The sequence below is a fragment of the Salvelinus alpinus genome, chromosome 2 (genome assembly GCF_045679555.1).
Source record: "Salvelinus alpinus chromosome 2, SLU_Salpinus.1, whole genome shotgun sequence".
In the NCBI taxonomy this organism is placed as follows: domain Eukaryota; kingdom Metazoa; phylum Chordata; class Actinopteri; order Salmoniformes; family Salmonidae; genus Salvelinus; species Salvelinus alpinus.
The window spans coordinates 67,877,081-67,897,967 of NC_092087.1; the positions used below are offsets into that span (position 1 = coordinate 67,877,081).

The window sequence follows — 20,887 nt, forward strand, 5'->3', positions numbered from 1 at the left end:
TCACCTCTTTGCCCTCCTTGTAGCCCTTGTTGGCCTCGTGAACGGCTTCCTCCACCTTCTTGCTCTTCAGCTGGCTCAGCTTACTCTCTGGGTTACGCAGGCGGGTCACCATGCGGCCGCCCGGAGTGACTGCCGACCGCTTGCCACCAGTCTCGCCGTTCACCCCCTGGTCGTCCTGGCTGTTGATAGAGGACTGAGAGGACCTGTCGGCTAGGTCGGGCTCCTCCGGGACCCTGGGGGCATCCCTGGCAATAGTGCTGCTGTTGCTGTTCTCCTCACCACCGGGCTGAGAGGGCTGGCTCAGGCTGGGGACCCCCTCTCCCCTGGGAGAGCTAGACACAGAACCTGCCTTCTCTGCCAACCACAAAAAAAAAATCACAACATAAGTCTCTATTTACAATCATGCTTTAAAGGGATGTTATACTGCAAAATCCAAGTTTGACACATATTCTCCCGACGTCAAAGTTAGTCATATGTCAAGATGAGTCCACATCCCACTCAATCATTCCAGCATCACTACTCTGGACAGTTCTGACTTAGAATATGTGGACAACTACAAATACCTAGGTGTCTGGTTAGACTGTAAACTCTCCTTCCAGACTCACATAAAACATCTCCAATCCAAAGTTAAATCTAGAATTGGCTTCCTATTTCGCAACAAAGCATCCTTCACTCATGCTGCCAAACATACCCTCGTAAAACTGACCATCTTACCGATCCTCGATTTCGGCGATGTCATTTACAAAATAGCCTCCAACACCCAACTCAACTAATTTGATGCAGTCTATCACAGGGCCATCCGTTTTGGCACCAAAGCCCCATATACTACCCACCACTGCGACCTGTACGCTCTCGTTGGCTGGCCCTCGCTTCATACTCGTCGCCAAACCCACTGGCTCCAGGTCATCTACAAGACCCTGCTAGGTAAAGTCCCGCCTTATCTCTGCTCGCTGGTCACCATAGCAGCACGCACGCGTTCCAGCAGGTATATCTCACTTGTCACCCCCAAAGCCAATTCCTCCTTTGGCCACCTCTCCTTCCAGTTCTCTGCTGCCATTGACTGGAACGAACTACAAAAATCTCTGAAACTGGAAACACTTATCTCCCTGACTAGCTTTTAAGCACCAGCTGTCACAGCAGCTCACAGATCACTGCACCTGTACATAGCCCATCTATAAATAGCCCAAACAACTACCTCTTCCCCTACTGTATTTATTTATTTATTTTGCTCCTTTGCACCCCAGTATTTCTACTTTGCACACTCATCTACTGTCAAATCTACCATTCCAGTGTTTTAATTGCTATATTGTATTTACTTCGCCACCATGGCCTATTTATTGCCTTTACCTCCCTTATCTCACCTCATTTGCTCACATTGTATATAGACTTATTTTTCTACTGTATTATTGACTGCATGTTTGTTTTATTCCATGTGTAACTCTGTGTTGTTATATGTGTCGAACTGCTTTGCTTGATCTTGGCCAGGTCACAGTTGTAAATGAGAACTTGTTCTCAACTTGCCTACCTGCTTAAATAAAGGTGAAATAAAATAAATAAAAAATAAAATAATGTATATAGATCCAGCTATATGCCTCGACCCAACGAACGAATAAGCACCAGAGAATTAGGAAATTATACGGTGCCTACCCTTCTCATTCATTTTGGATTGTGGCACGTAATCAAATCTACATATTTTTGTTTGCCTGGGATGTGGACTTCTCAAGAGAAGACCCAATAGACAGTCCCTTCAAAGTTCAAATGACATGAAATAGCTCCCTCTAGTGTCATGAAGCAGCATGCGTGACATTCCTGTAGCGCCCACACACAGCCTTTTACACAGCCAATAGAGGTATGATGATTCAAAGTAATGATCTGGACCCATGCATTAAAGGCATTACCAATCACCCCTTTAGGGGATGAGCATGGGGGAGTAGGATGACGTTTCCCCTAGACATTGATCCAAGGTCAGTTCTAAGTTTCCCTCCAAAAATGGTGAGGGAGGGGTAAGGCTGATTGTAGATCTGAGCCTAAGGTCAACGTCTACACAGAGGTGAATATGGATGTCAACAGATAAGACACCAATCCAATGAAAGATTGAAGGTACAGTGTCAACATGACAGGAATACAACACACCCTGTTTTACACCAGTAGTACAGTAAAGGTAAAGCTCTTTATTCAAATGCAACGCATGAAGATGGATATGAATCATGGCAGCCATGACGGTTAAACTTCACAATGAGACATGTTCTCTAAGGGCAAGCATCCAACAGTGGGCACACTGATGATAATGATAACAAGCCGGCGAGCCAGAAGCGATGCACTTCTGCTGACTGGTTAAATAGCGCCCGCAAGGTTCGGAATCAAATGCTATGTCTGAAAGTCATTGTGATTCATGCCAAGCTATTCAGTCTGATTGCATATCAAAGAAATTAGCTTTAAGCATTATTTTGGAATGAAATAAAAGCAGGTATCCAGCAGAGTTGCGACAAGTGTTCAATAACGAGGCTGAAATTCAGGTGTATGAAAGAGATGAAAAATCCTGCAGTTTGCGGGATAAATTATTGAGGTGCTTGACAGCCAATGAAATGAGGGATGCAAGAGGGACAGCGACCAATGGTAGAGTGGTCCGACAAGGGGAAGGCGGGATGTGAGGAGAGGAACAACCCAAGCACAGGAAGTTAATGGAGGGGGTTGATGAATGGGGTTCAAAGTTCACAGTGACACCACCCCCTTGGTACCTTCAGCCTCCTGCATTCCCTCCATGTTGGTTAGGGCCTCGTCCCCAGGCTCTTGGGCCCCAGTAGGGAGGTCTTGCCCCCCCACGGCAGGGCTGGTGGCCTCTGTTGCGGGGAGGGTGGGTTGTGGAGCCAGAAGATCAGGCTTACTTCCCTCAGGGATGGAGCCCTCACCAGTAGAGGGAGCCAGCTCAGCTACAATCAGAGTCGCAGATATTCAGAATTTGGCAAACTATGCTACATGTTGAAAACATTCTAACTCCATTCAAATGTGCATTCTCACTAGAACGTAATTATCTTGGAACTTTTAGTGCCAAGATGGCGGCCAATAAAATTACACATTTCAAACAGAGTTGGTCAAAGTGTATGTATCAGACTGTGTGGAATATGCACAACAAGCACTTCCAGCGTGTGTATATAGAAGATGCTGTATTGTAATAAGACTAGCAGGCATTGTGTAAAACTTGTGAGTACGCTTATTACAGAGGGGTTATCAGCAGTATTGCTGAAGGCATTGTTTTAAGATGACAAAGTGGTCTCCGATGTGTTGACAAGCAACATAAGGGATTTCTAATTGGCTCAAAAAGAGAAGAGAGCTGTGGGAAACGGATCAATAATTAATTAGGTCTTCGTCGCTCTATATCAAGACATAGTAATATCAAACAGGCCGTAGAGCCTGTAGGACCACGATGTAGCTGTAGCTGTAGTTAGATGGTGTGTGTGTGTGTGTGTCTCTTACCTGTAATGGTGGTCCCCTCCTTGGTCGCCTGGTCATTGTCCTTCTCAACCTTACCCTCCCTTGCTCCCTCCTCGCCTCCCTTCTTCTCGAGTTCATCAGTCTTCTCCTTGGGCTCTCCCCCCTCCGTCTCCTCCTCCTTCCGGAGAGTTTTCTGCGCCTCCGCCTTCTCCCTCTCCTCGGCCGCCCGGCGCTTCACCTCCTCCAGCTCCTCCTCCTGCTTGGCCCTCAGCCGGTCCAAGATCTCCTCTGGAGAAGGGAGAGGACACAGATTGATTGATTCATTTAATTGATTAGATAATTAAAATACATATTATGTATGTCTAAAAATGTTTAATTGTGGCAAAACTAAACATCTTTAAAACGTTCAGCCAAAAATATCAAATATATATATTATATCAAATATATATTATAGTATACAGACTAAACACTATCAAGGACAACACAAAAAAATCTGAGTTATAGAGAATGGTGATCAGTCAGGTAGAATTTGAAACCAGCAGGAATCAAGGCGCTGAGTTATGCACCTCTGAGCTACACCTTGACGGTCTCATATACGGTCTGAGCATAAACTACGGTTTTATTGACTAGCCTATAAAACAGTTATAACTCAAAGCATTTTTCATATTCTCGCCAGCAAGCGATAGTGAGTAGAGTCAGTCAGCCTATGCATTCGCTATAGCTTCATCCCACACTGACAGAGAACGCTAAAATCGATACATCTTCTGATTTGATCCCGGCGCAATTCTGCCAGCAGAATCAAACTAGAGGTCGAACGAATATGATTTTTCAACGCCGATACCGATTATTGGAGGACCAAAAAAAGCCGATACCGATTAATCGCATGATTTCTATATATATATTTGTAATAATGACAATTACAACAATACTGAATAAACACTTATTTTAACTTAATATAATACATCAATAAAATTAATTTAGTCTCAAATAAATAATGAAACATGTTTAATTTGGTTTAAATAATGCAAAAACAAAGTGTTGGAGAAGAAAGTAAAAGTGCAATATGTGCCATGTAAGAAAGCTAACGTTTAAGTTCCTTGCTTAGAACATGAGAACATATGAAAGCTGGTGGTTCCTTTTAACATGAGTCTTTAATATTCCCAGGTAAGAAGTTTTAGGTTGTAGTTATTATAGGAATTATAGGACTATTTCTCTCTATACGATTTGTATTTGTATTTCATAACCTTTGACTATTGGATGTTCTTATAGGCACGTTAGTATTGCCAGCCTAATCTCGGGAGTTGATAGGCTTGAAGTCATAAACAGCGCAATGCCTGACGCACAGCGAAGAGCTGCTGGCAAATGCAGGAAAGTGCTGTTTGAATGAATGCTTACGAGCCTGCTGCTGCCTACCACCGCTGTCAGACTGCTCTATCAAATCATATAATTATAATAACACACAGAAATACGAGCCTTAGGTCATTAATATGGTCAAATCCGGAAACTATCATTTCGAAAACAAAACGTTTATTCTTTCAGTGAAGTACGGAACCGTTCCGTATTTTATCTAACGGGTGGCATCCCTAAGTCTAAATATTGCTGTTACATTGCACAACCTTCAATGTTATGTCATAATTATGTACAATTCTGGCAAATTAATAACGGTCTTTGTTAGGAAGAAATGGTCTTCACACAGTTCGCAACGAGCAGGGCAACCCAAAGTGCTTAATATACCATGACTCTGCTGCACAGAACGCAAGAGAAGTGACACAATCTCCCTAGTTAAAATAAATTCATGTTAGCAGGCAATATTAACTAAATATGCAGATTTAAAAATATATACTTGTGTATTGATTTTAAGAAAGGCATTAATGTTTATGGTTAGGTACATATTGGTGTAACGACAGTGCTTTTTTCGTGAATGCGCTGTGATTGTGAAGTAGGCTGTGATTCGATGATAAATTAACAGGCACCGCATCGATTATATGCAACGCAGGACAAGCTAGATAAACTAGTAATATCATCAACCATGTGTAGTTAACTAGTGATTATGTTAAGATTGATTGTTTTTTATAAGATAAGTTTAATGCTAGCTAGCAACTTACCTTGGCTCCTTGCTGCACTCGCGTAACAGGTAGTCAGCCTGCCACGCAGTCTCCTCGTGGAGTGCAATGTAATCGGCCATATTCGATGTCCAAAAATACAGATTACCGATTGTTATGAAAATTTGAAATCGGCCCTAATTAATCGGCCATTCCGATTAATCGGTCGACCTCTAAATCAAACTCTCAAACCTATGCTTGAAAGCTTGCTACTGACTGTGCTTTTCTCTGGGTTATACTATAGGAATGGCCATGTAGTCTGTCTGGGAATGAGCACATTAGCACCCAGCTGTGCTTTGAATTGAACACCGCCTCAAAATGAGACTTATCTGAAATGATAGCCGCATAGCGAAAAATTGTCACGGCTTATACAACTGCTCAATGCGGTAAAAACAAAGAAATTAGCCTGTATTAATGTGTGACTTCCACTCTATGGCAGGACCACATGAGGAGACATTTAAGTTGTACTCTGTAATGAAGCAGGTTATTTCATATTTCGGGGGGAAGGATGGAATGGTGACAAAGAAAAACGGGTTGTTTCAGGTATCAATGATAGCCTACTTCCTATGTCAATTGTCACTGGACAGCATGTATGGGTGGGTGGTGGAGAAGCCTTGACAGCAGCCTAAAGTATCTTCCTAGGGGGCCCAGTCTGGGATCGCTCTCCCAATGCCAGTGTCTTATGGAGTGTGTGTGTGTGGTGTGTTTGTCTATGTGCATGTGAGAGAGAAAGTGTGTAAAATGCTCTTTCAGACATAATGTGATTTCCACAGTGCAGGAGCCGGTCGTAAGTAGACTCACTGGGGAGATTTCAAACCATTGATTCTCAATGGGAGGCACACCAACAGAGAACTGGATCTCAGTCTGTATCCGAGTCCATCACAATTGCACAGTTACAATAGACTGGTCCCAGATCTGTTTATACTCTCTAATACAGTCCTACGGTCATTGCCATGTCAAACATAAACAGATCTAGGACCAGGCTACAGATACAAGTCCCAATCTAAAAAGCCTCAGCAATAGCATACATAGCCTAATAGCTGTTACAACAGCTTCCTATTATTGTCGTCACCTCGAGACCACTGATCGGTAAAAGGATCGGATAGCCTTAACACCCTATCACATTCAACCATCCCATTTGTTCTTTCATCAGATCAGCTGTCATGAAGGAGAGGAGGAAACTGTTTGGAGCCAAGCCAAACTGGGACTGGAGAGTAAAGTTGTCATGGAATGGCTGTACTGGTTCCTATGGCCCTTCAACATGACTGAGTAGTATTCACTTAACTGGGGGGAGGGCGAGAGAGAGAGAGAGTGAGCGAGCGAGCAAGAGAGATCGAGGGAGAAGAGATGGGAGATGAGAGAAAGAGGGGCAGAGAGAAAGAGAGCAAGCAGGATAAAGAGAGATGGATGGAGAGGGAGACAGACTGGGCAGAGGAGGAGTCATTGGCAGGCTCTCTGGTGTTAGACAATGGAGCTCCTCACACTCTCAGAGCCAGGGACCTTTGGCTCAGCTGGACTGTCTTGGCTAACTTGGCTACGTATAGAAGACAGGAGGACACCCAGCACAGCCATGTCCCTCCTCGTCTTCCATCTCCCTCTCTTTCTTTGTCACCTTTCTCTCTCCTCTATCGCCGTCATTCTTTCGCCATCTCTTTCCTCCCCTTTCTTGACCTTTTGCCTCCATATTCTTCCACAGTTCCTCAACCCCACCCCACCAATGACTATTGCCTCTCTATCCAACCATCTCTCTCTCTCTCTGCCTCAGAGGCATTCAGTCCTGCTATCTTGGACCTCCTCCCAGTGAAGCCTGCTGGAGCAGTGCCACAGCCCCCAGAGCCTACAGCCAGGCCAAGCCAGCACAGGAGGAGATAGAGGCACTCAAACACAACCAGCCAGCCAACCTGCCACTGCCCCACTGATTAAGGCCTACTTACCCAAATAGGAGGGGTTTGGACATATTTAGGATATTGCTTTGGGACGGCAGTGGAAAATCCACTATGATAATCTGACAGAGGCGGGTGGGAGAGGGACAGCAGTATGCTAGTCACATACATTAGTCCTGAGTGATTAGTGCATTTTGAGGTCGGTTCAATTATCACATTTCAATTATTTTTTTAAACATTAAATGCACTATGTGGGTTAAATGCTGTTACAACAGAATAAAACAATGAATAAAAGTCCCACGATGCAAGTGACTGCCAATTACTTATTAACCATCAGCTGTTCACATTACTTTACTTTAATAAAATATTTCTGTTGTTGTGTATATTACAACTTTATTATTTAATTCAGTCATCATCTCATCTCTATAAAACTGCTACCTATGCGGTCTGACAAAATCATTATTTTAGTAGTTCTTCAATACCAACTATCAATCACTTAGATCATGTATTTTCTTCTGTCTCTTCCGTAGCATGCGGTAAAAGAAACAGACAGGACAAGTAGTTGTGCAATGGATTATGGTCATCGTAGTTAATTCTAATTTTTTCTGCGCTAAAATATGTAGAACATTGGCCTGTTGGAAACTACAACTGCCTAACCCATCGCACAGTTCGGGCATGATGCGATTTATCTCTAGAGAAACTGCAGCGCAATGTGCACATTGAGCTCACAGAAAAAAACGGAACAAATTGGAATTCAAATAATGGAACTGACGTGGTGAATTAGTTGTTTTTAAAAACAAACAAATTACCCACAACACTACCATATATGGACTAGAGGTCGACCAATTAATCGGAATGGCCGATTAATTAGGGCCGATTTCAAGTTTTCATAACAATCGGAAATCGGTATTTATTTAATCTTTATTTAACGAGGCAAGTCAGTTAAGAACACATTCTTATTTTCAATGACGGCCTAGGAACGGTGGGTTAACTGCCTCGTTCAGGGGCAGAACGACAAATGTTCACCTTGTCAGCTCGGGGGATTCAATCTTGCAACCTTACAGTTAACTAGTCCAAAGCTCTAACCACCTGCCTCTCATTGCACTCCACGAGGAGACTGCCTGTCACGCGAATGCAGTAAGCCAAGGTAAGTTGCTAGCTAGCATTAAACTTATCTTATAAAAAACAATCAATCAATCATAATCACTAGTTAACTACACATGGTTGATGATATTACTAGTTTATCTAGCGTGTCCTGAGTTGCATATAATCGATGCGGTGCGTATCGTTGCTCCAATGTGTACCTAACCATGAACATCAATGCCTTTCTTAAAATCAATACACAGAAGTATATCTTTTTAAACCTGCATATTTAGCTAAAAGAAATCCAGGTTAGCAGGCAATATTAACCAGGTGAAATTGTGTCACTTCTCTTGCGTTCATTGCACGCAGAGTCAGTGTATATGCAACAGTTTGGGCAGCCTAATTTGCCAGAATTGTACGTAATTATGACATAACATTGAAGGTTGTGCAATGTAACAGGAATATTTAGACTAATGGATGTCACCCCTTAGATAAAATACGGAACGGTTCTGTATTTCACTGAAAGAAGAAACGTCTTGTTTTCGAGATGATAGTTTCCGGATTCTACCATATTAATGACCTAAGGCTCGTATTTCTGTGTGTTATTATGTTATAACTAAGTCTATGATTTGATAGAGCAGTCTGAGCGGTGGTAGGCAGCAGCATGCTCGTAAGCATTCATTCAAACAGCACTTTCGTGCGTTTTGCCAGCAGCTCTTCGTTGTGCGTCAAGCATTGCGCTGTTTATGACTTCAAGCCTATCAACTCCCGAGATTAGGCTCGTGTAACCGATGTGAAATGGCTAGCTAGTTAGCGGGGTGCGCGCTAATAGCGTTTCAAACGTCACTAGCTCTGAGACTTGGAGTGGTTGTTCCCCTTGCTCTGCATGGGTAACGCTGCTTCGAGGGTGGCTGTTGTCGTTGTGTTCCTGGTTCGAGCCCAGGGAGGAGCGTGGAGAGGGATGGAAGCTATACTGTTACACTGGCAATACTAAAGTGCCTATAAGAACATCCAATAGTCAAAGGTTAATGAAATACAAATGGTATAGAGAGAAATAGTCCTATAATTCCTATAATAACTACAACCTAAAACTTCTTACCTGGGAATATTGAAGATTCATGTTAAAAGAAACCACCAGCTTTCATATGTTCTCATGTTCTGAGCAAGGAACTTAAACGTTAGCTTTCTTACATGGCACATATTGCACTTTTACTTTCTTCTCCAACACTTTGTTTTTGCATTATTTAAACCAAATTTATTTGAGGCTAAATTGATTTTATTGATCTATTATATTAAGTTAAAATAAGTGTTCATTCAGTATTGTTGTAATTGTCATTATTACTACAAAAAAAAAAAGAAAAAAAGAAAAAAGATTAATCGGTATCGGCTTTTTTGGTCCTCCAATAATAGGTATCGGCGTTGAAAAATCATAATCGGTCGACCTCTAATATGGACTACTATATCTAGAGCCTTACATGAGGTGCATGTGCACATCCCTCCTAACAAACATGCACACACACACACAATGCTAATGTGCCCAACTTGCATGAGTCATAACTGTAAAACCCATACACACACACCCAATACCATGGATCTGAACTGAGTAAGTGTGTGTGTGTGTGTGTGTGTGTGTGTATGCTGCCGTGCCGATCAGCGCCCTCACATTACCAACACAGAGACATTGATCAGCGCCCTCACATTACCAACACAGAGACATTAAGAGGTGCAGCCGTGGGCAGGAGGCAATCTGCAGCCTCGTTGGAACCAACCGAACAGAGAAAATGATGCCAATGATGAATATCAACAAAAGACAGAGCGTATCTGCGTCCCAAAAGGCACCCGGTCAAAAGTAGTGCACTACATTTGCCATTTTGGGACACAGCCAGAGTAAGTGTTTGCTCATCACTTAACACCATTCATTCACCATAGGGGGAGAACTGAAAGGGGAATAGAGTAATAGACTAGTAGTTCTCTTCAAACCACTGAGCATTGTCAAGAGGCAAAACCAATGACTGATGGAAATGACAGAGTGGCCCAATTCAGAGAGACTGATAATATATTCCATTGAGGCAGGCATTGCTGTAATTGTGCTCCTTTCCCTCAGACGGGCAACAGCCAAACAACCATTCGTTGATTTTATTTGTCAGAGTCAAACGCTAATTACTGGAAGTACCCGCTCTTGACTAAGGGTGCATCCCAAATGGCATCCTATTCTCTTTATAGTGCAATACATAGGGAATAGGGTGCCATTTAGGACACAACAAACTGTCTTATTTGAAGAAAAAGCCTAACCTTACTTTATAATGTAAAAACAAATACATAACAGCTTTACCCTACCAAACTGTGCTCAAAATTCACTGGGGTCTCAATAGATTCAATGTAAAGCTTTCACCCATCCAATGATAGTAACACAATGATAGACATCAAAAGGAAGGAAACAATAGGATGTGTACTATGGGGAATGTAAGGTTAGTTATCTAACAACGTACAGAGAGCTGTATTCAATAGGCATGTTGTCAGTGTGTAATACCGGTAGTTTAATAGTAAATAACTACGCAAACAACTGGTAAAACCTTATTCTGAAATGACTGTAAATGACAATACTAGTCCTAGAATAAACAAGAAAAAAAATCCCAAAACCTGTGTGTGTGTACCCTAGGCCTCGTTCAGTAGGTAAACGTTGCAGAACTGCCATTAATAGAGAGTTTTATTCTACCTTATTCAACATGTCAGATAGATGTAGGTTATGTAGAACAAACATGCCCTATCTGAACGTGTCCACATCTCTTACCGTTGGCAGCGGTGAGGAAGCACTTGTTTACGCCGCGGGCCTTGTTGGTGAGCTCCTCGGTGATGTCCATGTGAGTGTGCACCTCGTCCCTGATCTCCTCCAGCGTGGCATACAGGTGGGCCTCCCAGTAGCCCTTGTCCAGGCAGTCGATCAGCTCAGCCAGCTGCACCTTGGTGCTGTAGTACCAGATGGTCTTGTCCTCCTGCTCGCCGTCCTCCTCACTGGGGTGGAGGAAGTGAGCGAGACACCGGTGGAGGGGGTGGAGAGAAAAAAAGGAGGGGAGCGAGATAAGAGGTAGATGGAGGGGACAGGGAAGTAGAGAATATGGGAGACAGAGAGGGATAGAATAAGAGAGAGAGGATGGAGAAAGAGATCAATGTCTTTGATTAATTGATGCCATCATCAAATGACGAGCAGTAGAATGAAGAACATTTAAGCAGACACCTGCCATTGTAAATTGTCCATTGTAAGGACATAGTACTGACAACTATTTAATACATGTGTCTTCTATGGTGCCAGTTTTCCTTAAAAGGGCCATACAGCCACTTTACAAACTCATATTCATTATCTCCAGCACCATACGGGTGTCTAGATATGTGAAAACGGTGTGTTTCTATGATCTGTGGTTGCAAAGATAAGAAGGTCCTAAATGCTTCTCTGTGACATCACAAGGTAGGATTAAAAGTAAGAAAAACTGTGATTTTCAAAACCTGAAACGAGTTTCAAGCCAGAGGGAGGGTATTTTATTGCTCCACGTCACCGTGAATCTCAATGTGTTTGAAAAATCACAGTTTTTAAAATGTTTTAACTTTTGATTACGTCATCGGGTAGAACGCAGAAAATGCGCAGTTTTCACATACACTGTATGTAGACACTGGTACTGTGCTGGAGACAATGAAAATGAGGTTGAGAAGCGGTGGAATTGCACTTTAAGTTTTAACATTGACTTAGCTGCAATCAAGGAAAACATGATTATTGGGAAATTAAAGTTGTAAGACCTTTGAGCGCTCTAGGCATGCATAACACATAGGCCCACATCAAATATCAACAAAATGGACAGCTTTGTGCACAGCAGGGTCTAGGCCTGGGTCTCACTAGCCTTAGGCAGTATTCCAACAATCTAGTCAGCATCCTCTCAGGATGCAACCACCCACTCGAGACACACACACACACTCTCTCTCTCTAAGGGGATGGTGAAGATCGTTTACACTGCTCCCAGTGAAGGCCACCTTCTTGAGTGGGAGCGGCAATGAGACAGTGAAGGCTACCCCCGAATCCCTCTGTTCAGGTGTGTGTGTCTGTGCTCGTGTACATGAGTGTGTGACACTCTCCTCTCAGGTTAAAGGAGTCTGCTACCACACCATCTGTGACTAGTGCTTAATAGCTGGCGTATATGCTATCGCTTAATAATATTTGTGTGTTTACATTGTCATTATCCTTCAAACAAGCGAGGCATTGGCCTTTCTATACCTTACCAGAGAAGCTAAAAAAGTGATGTAAGCCGCTCTGGATAAAAGCGAAGATTGAAGAGTGCCATCTGTCATGTAAAAAAAGCTCACAGTTTGAACATGATCACGGGTCAATTGCTTGCACTTTTGCTTCAATTCTGATTCTGGGTTAACAGTGTTTCTTGCGTGTATAACGTCAGTGCCTGATTGAAATTGACACTGTAAACGTGAATAAATAAGTAATGATCACTTATAATATATTACTGATTGTTTGGCGCTTCTGTCGGGGCTGGCTAGCTAGCTAGTGTCGGGTAGCTTTAGCAACAGGGTGGAATGGCAAGAGTTAGCTGTTTATATGTTAGCATAGCGATTGCTGCATTAGCCGCGAGCCTGTTAGCTAGTTGTGAACACTCCTGTGTAGATGGCTGCACTCGTGCGGATGTCTCTCGGCTCACCCTCACTCACCCTTGAATCAGCTAGCTAGCATAATAAGCTGTCAGGTGGTCGACATGGCTTATTCTCAGAGCTGTGCAGTTTTAGCTTGCTTGTATAGCTAAATGAACTAATGTAAAAGCTAGTTTTTAGCCAACGTATAAACAACTCTTTCACCTAGCAAGTTGGATAACAAAAGTTTATTTAATTAATGCAATGTTAGCTAAGATAATAGAATGATCCTAGCTAGCTAGCCAGCTACATTTGTCAGCGGGAGATTTATTTGCTAAAATGAAGACACCTTTGAGTCAGCTAAAGATCATCTTTGTATCTACCAACTAGCAGTTAATTTACTACATGTCAACATATTTTGTGGACTAGTCCTAACATGTACTTTATAGTTATATCAGAGCAATGTGCATTATATCATTGTCCACTGAATTAAAAACCCAAGACATCTCAAAGACCAGGCAAGAAAGTTAGATCTAAATGCTTTGTAAAAAAGCCAGTCCTAAATTGCTCCGTCCCCTATGGCCCTAACCCCTCGATGTTTGCAGACCTGTATGGTCTGGGTAGGTAGGCTATAAGCAGTGCAATGATGGATCTCACACCTTACAGATCTGCAAAAACAAATGGTTAGGGACAAGGGGAGGTGTAGGGAGTGGTTTGAGACCTGACTTTCCCAATCACACAGAGTTATTGGATGCTAGCCCACCACCTCAAAGCTCAACATTGACAAGAGAAGCTGCTCTTCCTCCCTGGAAGAGCCTGCCTGCTCCAATACCTCTGTCACAGTTAACAACTCCATTATGGCCCCTTACCAGACTGTATAAATCTCCTTCACACTCTCCACTGGCTCCCATGAGCAGTGTGCATCAAATTCAAATCACCGTTGCATGCCTATAGGGTAGCAAGGCGAATCGATCCTGGCCCAATCTTTGTCAGCACTGCCAAATGTATTAGTCTTCATATTGCCATTATATATGTACATGTTGCACGTCTTCTCTCCCAACATTTTTTTTCTCCTGTAGCTGACCTAAGAGCACTGTTGGAGGTACGAGAGGCTGAGATACCCAGAAGGTAAACAACAACATGTATAATTTGTAAATAATGTTTAGATCAGTGTTCCCTGTTCTTGGGGGCCCAAAGGGGTGCACATTTTTGTTTTTGTCTTAGCACTACACATCTGATTGAAATCATCAAAGCTTGATAAGTTGATCCTTTGAATCAGCTGTGTAGTGCAAGGCCAAAAACAAAAATGTCCCCAGGACCAGGTAAAGGGTCAACCATAGTAGTACGTCACGCCTGGACCAAATTAGGGTTAAGTGCCTTGCTCAAAGGGCACAGACAGATTTTTCACCTTGTCGGCTCAGGTATTCAAACCAGGGACCCTTCAGTTAGTGGCTCAACCCTCTAACCGCTAGGTTACCTAAGAAACACTGGTTTAGACAAAAGTGTCAAATACATGCCCCACATTCTTCCTCCAAAGGACCTTTCTATAGAAAGACCAGGATAGCCATTAGCAGTTGCCTTCAACACTCATCCTTTCCTTTTAAAAAGGAGTTTGGACACTATACTCAGTTTAGTATCGTGGTCTTCATTTCACATTGTGATGACAACGGTTTTCATGTTCCTCCTAGTGTCAGGACAGCAAACAGTTAACACAGCAGCATCCCTTCAAAGACTGAGGTGTTTTAGGCAGGGACATGATAGACCAGGCCCAATCCTGCACAACAGCCCCAGGTCAGACAACAGCCCTAGCCCATCATCCCATCCCTCCACCCTAACCCCGTGTTTCCCAATCCGTTCCTCCAAGGCCTCTAGCAATTTTTGTCCTATCACACCTGATCCAACTAATCAATTGCTTGAGAAGGGATGTCCAGGGGGATATAACATTACAGAATACTCAGATATAAATGTATTGTCTAGAACAGACACAATTATCTGCCAGGTAGAATAGGAAGTTGAAATAACTATTTATTACACTGAACAAAGATATAAACGCAACATGCAACAATTTCAAAGATTTTACTGTGTTACATAAGGAAATCAGTCAATTGAAAGGCCCTATTGATTGTAGGGCAGATATAACTGTCAAAGGGATTTCTCTCGGGGCAGTTGAAAGGCCCTAATCTATAGATTTCACATGACTGGGAATACAGATATGCATCTGTTGGTCACAGATACCTTCAAAAAAGGTAGAGGCGTGGATCAGAAAGCCAGTCAGTAACTGGTGTGATCACCACTCCTCTTCAATGGCTGTGCGAAGTTGATGGATATTGGTGGGAACTGGAACACAATGACGTACATGTCGATCCAGAGTATCCCAAACATGTCTGATGAGTATGCAGGCTGGGACATTTTCAGCTTCCAGGAATTGTGTACAGATCCTTGCAACATGAGGCCGTGCATTATCATGCTGAAACATTCACACTGTCTGCCATTTGCCCGGTACAGCTGAAACCGGGAACTAAATCTCCCATATGTAAAGTGTTAGTTTCATGTTTCATGAGCTGAAATAAAAGATCCCAGAAATGTTACATAAGCACAAAAAGCTTATTTCTATCAAATGTTGAACACAAATTTGTTTACATCCCTATTAGTGAGCATTTCTCCTTTGCCAAAATAATCCATCCACCTGACAGGTGTGGCATATCAAGAAGCTGATTAAACAGGATGGTAATTACACAGGTGCACCTTGGGCTGGGGACAATAAAAGGCCTCTAAAATATGAAGTTGTGTCACACAACACAATGCAACAGATGTCTACAGTTTTGAAGGAGCGTGCAATTGTCATGATAACTGCAGGACTGTCCCCCAGAGCTATTGACAGACAATTTTATGTTAATTTCTCTACCATAAGCCACCTCCAACATCATTTTTGAGAATTTGGCAGTATGTCCAAAAGGCCTCACAACCCAACCGCAGAAACTCTACATCTGGCTTCTTCACCTGCGGGATCGTCTGAGACCAGTCACCCAGACAGCTGAGGAGTATTTCTGTCTGTAATAAAGACCTTTTGTGGGGAAAAACACATTTTGATTGGCTGGGCCCGGCTCCCCAGTGGGTGGGCCTATGCACTGCCAGGCCCACCCACGGCTGCGCCCCTGCCCAGTCATGTGAAATCAATAGATTAGGGCCTATTGACCTTATTTAAAATGACTGATTTCCTTATATAAACTGTGACTCAGTAAAATCTTTGAAATTATTGCATGTTGCGTTAATATTTTTGTTGAGTATAATTTTCGAGTGAGTGAACGTTTGTTTGTTGTTGTCTACTTACACCACGATGCGGCGGTCCAGGAACCAGTACTTGCGGCGGTGGCGGTCATAGCCGATTGGCAGCTGGCGGATGTATGGCCGGCTCTTCTGCGCCTCCGTCACACAGTCCACCACGCCGGGCACCTTGTGTGCCACGCAGACCTCACACTGCCACTCGTCCTCGGGTACCTCCACCAGCGGCGGCTTCACGCACTCCAGGTGGTAGACGGCCGAGCACGTCTCACAGCAGAGAAGGTCCCCCAGCCGGTGGCACACCCTGCAGTGGTCGTCGTACGCCACCACCCCCTCCGACATTAACTCTTCTCTAGCCAAGTTGGTGGCCAAGAACTGGTCCACAAGGAATTGAAGGACCTTAATTTTGCTCTCGAGGGGCTCGTAGGGGTACTCCTCGCCCTCCAGTAAAGGGAGCACCTGGCGGTACTCTGGGTCACTCTCGCAGTAGGCGCGCACCATCTCGGGCCAGGTCATGCCGTCGATGAAGTAGAGTGTGGAGTTGACGCTGTCCTTGAGGTCGGCAGGACCGAACGTGGTGTTGGACGTGTCCTCCTCGCGCAGGATGGCCTTGAGCAGGGCGGTGTGGGTCTCAGCCAGCAAGGTGCACTGCTCCTGGCCCGCCAGCGCCGCACAAAAGTCCTCGAAGCGGAACGGCGAGAGGCGCAGGACCGAGCCGAAGTTGCGCAGCACCTCATAGACGGCCGAGATGTTGAGGAGCTGATTGGCCGGCACCAGCAGGTCCTCTGAGGACTTGGGCAGCTCCAGGGAGGGCACCTCCTTGGCCTCGAAGATGGGCGAGCGGGGCCTGTGCGGGTGTCTGCCCCTCCGGCCTGAGACAGAGAGGGATGAAGAGAGAGAGAGGGCTATAAATTATGTAAATAATTAAAATCAATCAAGAGACATAAAACGGGGTCAGGAAAAAAAGGCCCTTCAACACTGAGTGCTGGACTCTGAGAAACACAACAAAAACAGGTGAAGAAACAAAGACAAAACTAGATACATACCGAATGAGCCAAAGCAGGCAGCACAATTTCCATCAACCATAACAGCTGTCGATGTTTCTATCAAACAGGCAGGGCTTCTTATTCAACACATTTGAGTGTGTAACTATTTTGTTACTGTTTATTGATAACAGCTCTGTGAATGTGTGCATTACTTTCGCTGTATCAACTTTTAAGCACAGCGTATTGGTTATAACCAACTCGTATTTTTTACCCTTCCATAAATCCCACGGTTTATATTAAGTCTGAATCTCTTCTACAAACAGAATTTCTCCCTTTGGAAAGAGAACTTTTGATTTACTCAGTACATTTAAAAAAAATCAGGTCTTAAAAGTGTAAATAAGCTGACCTAGCACCTGGTACTTGAGTATTCACTGTGCAGTGGAGAATTTGGCCTTCCTTCACTCACTCTACCCTGGGCCAGAGTATGGGTGCTGATCTAGGGTCAGCTCCCCCTGTCCATGTAATCTTATTCATTATGATCGAAAAGGCTTAACTGATCCTAGATCAGCACTTTTTATGAATATGGGCCCTGATCAAGTTCAGAATCTGAAACATAAAGCCAGGGATCCACACCCTCTGATATCAGCTAGAGTAGGTAGGTATAACAACTAACATACTATAGTTTTAAATTAGATTTCAAACATTAGACAGGGTGTAGGCATAGATGAGGTGACATTAAAAATGACCAACAAGCACCTCTCCCCTGAGCGTGTGCCCCCAGTGAGGGCTGTGTACAAACACCTCTGCCTTCATTCCTCCCGCCCTATGCACAGAGTCTCTGTGTATGTGTAAGCATGTATTTGTGACTCAGTGTGATAAAATGAGTGTGTGTGATTATAGGTCATATGAAAGGCACATAAACCACTCATTGAACAATTCAGCCATATTCACATGTTAATCGGGCCTATTTGGGGTAGGAGGTTATTTGCGTAATCAGTCACTGGGGTGCAATGGAGAGATAGAATTATGATTCAAGAAATACCATGTTGTCTAGGCTGTACACATCTGTGCTTATGAGATGTGGGGCAAGTTATGAAACACATTCACAGACATTTTAGGATGCATACCATATCAATAAATCTATAATTTTATGGAAATATTATTCTGCCTTGCATTATGAATCAGCAGATCCATTCCAGGTCTACAGGAACATGTGGAATTATGATAATTTAAGATTTTAGTGACCACCATATGATATCAGAAAATGTACAATAATTTATACTAATCTTATACATAATCCTGAAAAATACAAAATGGTTCCTTATATTGCATACATGGCTTAAAAATGGACTACATGAAGACCAAAGTAAATGAATGACATCAATGTCACTTTCACTAATGTTTTGACATTATACAAGATCAAAACTATTGACTTTACAGTTCAACAATTATTTTTCAAAGAAGGTTACCTTTGCTCTTCGTTTACATTGATAGATTGGCTTTGCTATGGTTACCGTACAATTTAGTACGTGATATTATAATGAGTTCAAGCTGCAACAGGTGAAATTAGAGCGCCTCTTTTCAAAACAAAGGGCCGCGCGATGATGTCCTGTCAAACTGATTTGACCACAATCTCACGAAATATATCGCAACACTTGATTTTCTGAATATTTTTTTTTTTTTAACTAAGGGAGGGGGGATAAATTACAACTAGTTGATGAAACTGACCCTTAATTGTTTACATCTACTACAGGAACTGTATATTCATGCCATGCAAGGCGACAAAGTATCAAAAACGCACGCGCAGTTCTAAAACAAAAGGTATAAATCTTATCCTGATATTTTGTAGCCAGATAGTGCAGCATGGCATGCTTGTTGACGATAATTGCTAAATGAATGAATGGAAAGTAGCTAAATGTTTATCTGGAACTAACGCCTAATATGTTGCATGCAAAATGGTGCAATTATGCAAATGAACAATTCTACATTACAATAATCCCCATCGTCAAATTCGTGTTCATTTTTGCCAATAGTTGCAGATTTTTTTTACAACAGAAAACATGCGAGGTGACAGTATTGTTCACTGTGCGCGAACGAGCAAACGATCACTAGAGCTTCTAAACAAAGGCCTGTTTATGAGTGCAATCTCCATTTTGAACAATGCAGCTTACTTCCCAAATGTGCTAAATAAAAACTAACACTTTGGCGTGCATTTGAAAAATTCTTCTAAATTGCATTTGCACGCAAACGTACCTGGAGTGCTGCCGTGCGTGCTATCATGGCTCCGAAAGCTGCTATCGGTACAGTAGCTAGCATCATCCTCATCTGGTAATTCTTCCAGAAAATCGGACTCATTGTCCACGGCCTCCTCTTCGTAGTCTGATGGATTCTCGTGTAAAAGTTCGTCTTCCTCCGACCTCAAACTAATATTATCCTCTTCCTCGTCGCTGTTGTCATCGTAGACCACCTTGCACAGTGGCCGTCTCCCCCTGCTGCCGCGACCACCTCTCGAACCCCTGCCTCTTCCTCTGCCCCGCGATGTCGTCGTTGCTCCAACTTTCCTCCGGCCCCTGGACGAATGGTAGTTTTCTCTCCGATGAATTTCTGTATCACCGGTATCCACCACCGAACCCCGTCCGCGGCCACGTCCTCGGCCCCTTCCCCTACCACGGCTACCTCTCCCTCTCCCTCTTGAACCGCGAACTGGCCCAGGGGAAACCTCCTGCATCTCCGCTGTCTGTTTGGGCGGCCTTCCTCTTCTCCCTCGCATTGTAGCAGATGTATTATTTTTAATTTCAATTTTAGCGCGCGACTAGTCCACACAAACCCGAGAAAACGGGCAACCTCGGAAACCCTAACCAACGTTGCGATAGTCTCAATTAGCCCCACCAAGCCCCGGGCTCAATTTTTAGTATAATGTTCAAATAGAATGGCCGGCGTCCCGCTTTAAGTCGCCTGCAGTCGCCATTTTTCTTCGGATATCTCCCTCCACTGAAAACAGACAGCAGGCCCTGTATGGAGGTCACGTGACTACTATTCCACAGTAGACGCAGTTAGTTCATAAAATGTGTTATCCATGCAAACGTGATGCCCCCACGATTGTTTATTTACGTTCACTTGTCATGTCAATTCATACAAATCAAGAAAATATAGATTTATTACAATGTAACAGCGTCGTCAATTTGCAGCTGACGTCGTCATTCTAGCCAGAATGTAAGCAAGCATACGTAGTCGGCCACAGGAAAGATCAGAATAATGAAACCAAGTTGTTGTTTCAGAGTTAGAGCAAATATTATCACATATTAAGCAGAAGTTCACTATGTGTCAACATTTAAATAATGTAGCTATTGGTAGTTGATTTGTTGTTATCAAAGAGACTCCGTTTGTAATGTTGATGCAGTTATTCGATTAACTTATTTTAATGGCCAAAAAATACTCATAAGATATTGTGTATTGCATTGGATAATTGTATGCATTTATACATTCAAACATTGTG

The 20,887-nt window shown here is 43.2% G+C and overlaps 1 protein-coding gene across 3 annotated transcripts in view; it reads right to left on the bottom strand.

Annotated features, from left to right (window-relative positions):
• The window catches only part of LOC139567514 (nucleosome-remodeling factor subunit BPTF-like), a 53,427-nt gene extending 32,822 nt beyond the window's left edge, over window positions 1-20,605 (bottom strand). For all 3 annotated transcript variants that reach the window (XM_071388839.1, XM_071388838.1, XM_071388837.1), the window contains exons 1-6: window positions 19,645-20,605; window positions 16,455-17,277; window positions 11,292-11,512; window positions 3,475-3,720; window positions 2,739-2,930; window positions 5-354 (exon numbers count right to left, since the gene is read on the bottom strand). In XM_071388839.1, the coding sequence (XP_071244940.1) occupies window positions 5-354; window positions 2,739-2,930; window positions 3,475-3,720; window positions 11,292-11,512; window positions 16,455-17,277; window positions 19,645-20,161 (2,349 nt within the window). In that variant the 5' untranslated portion in view covers window positions 20,162-20,605. The remainder of the gene's footprint in view (window positions 1-4; window positions 355-2,738; window positions 2,931-3,474; window positions 3,721-11,291; window positions 11,513-16,454; window positions 17,278-19,644) is intronic.
• Between the last annotated feature and the right edge of the window lie 282 nt (window positions 20,606-20,887).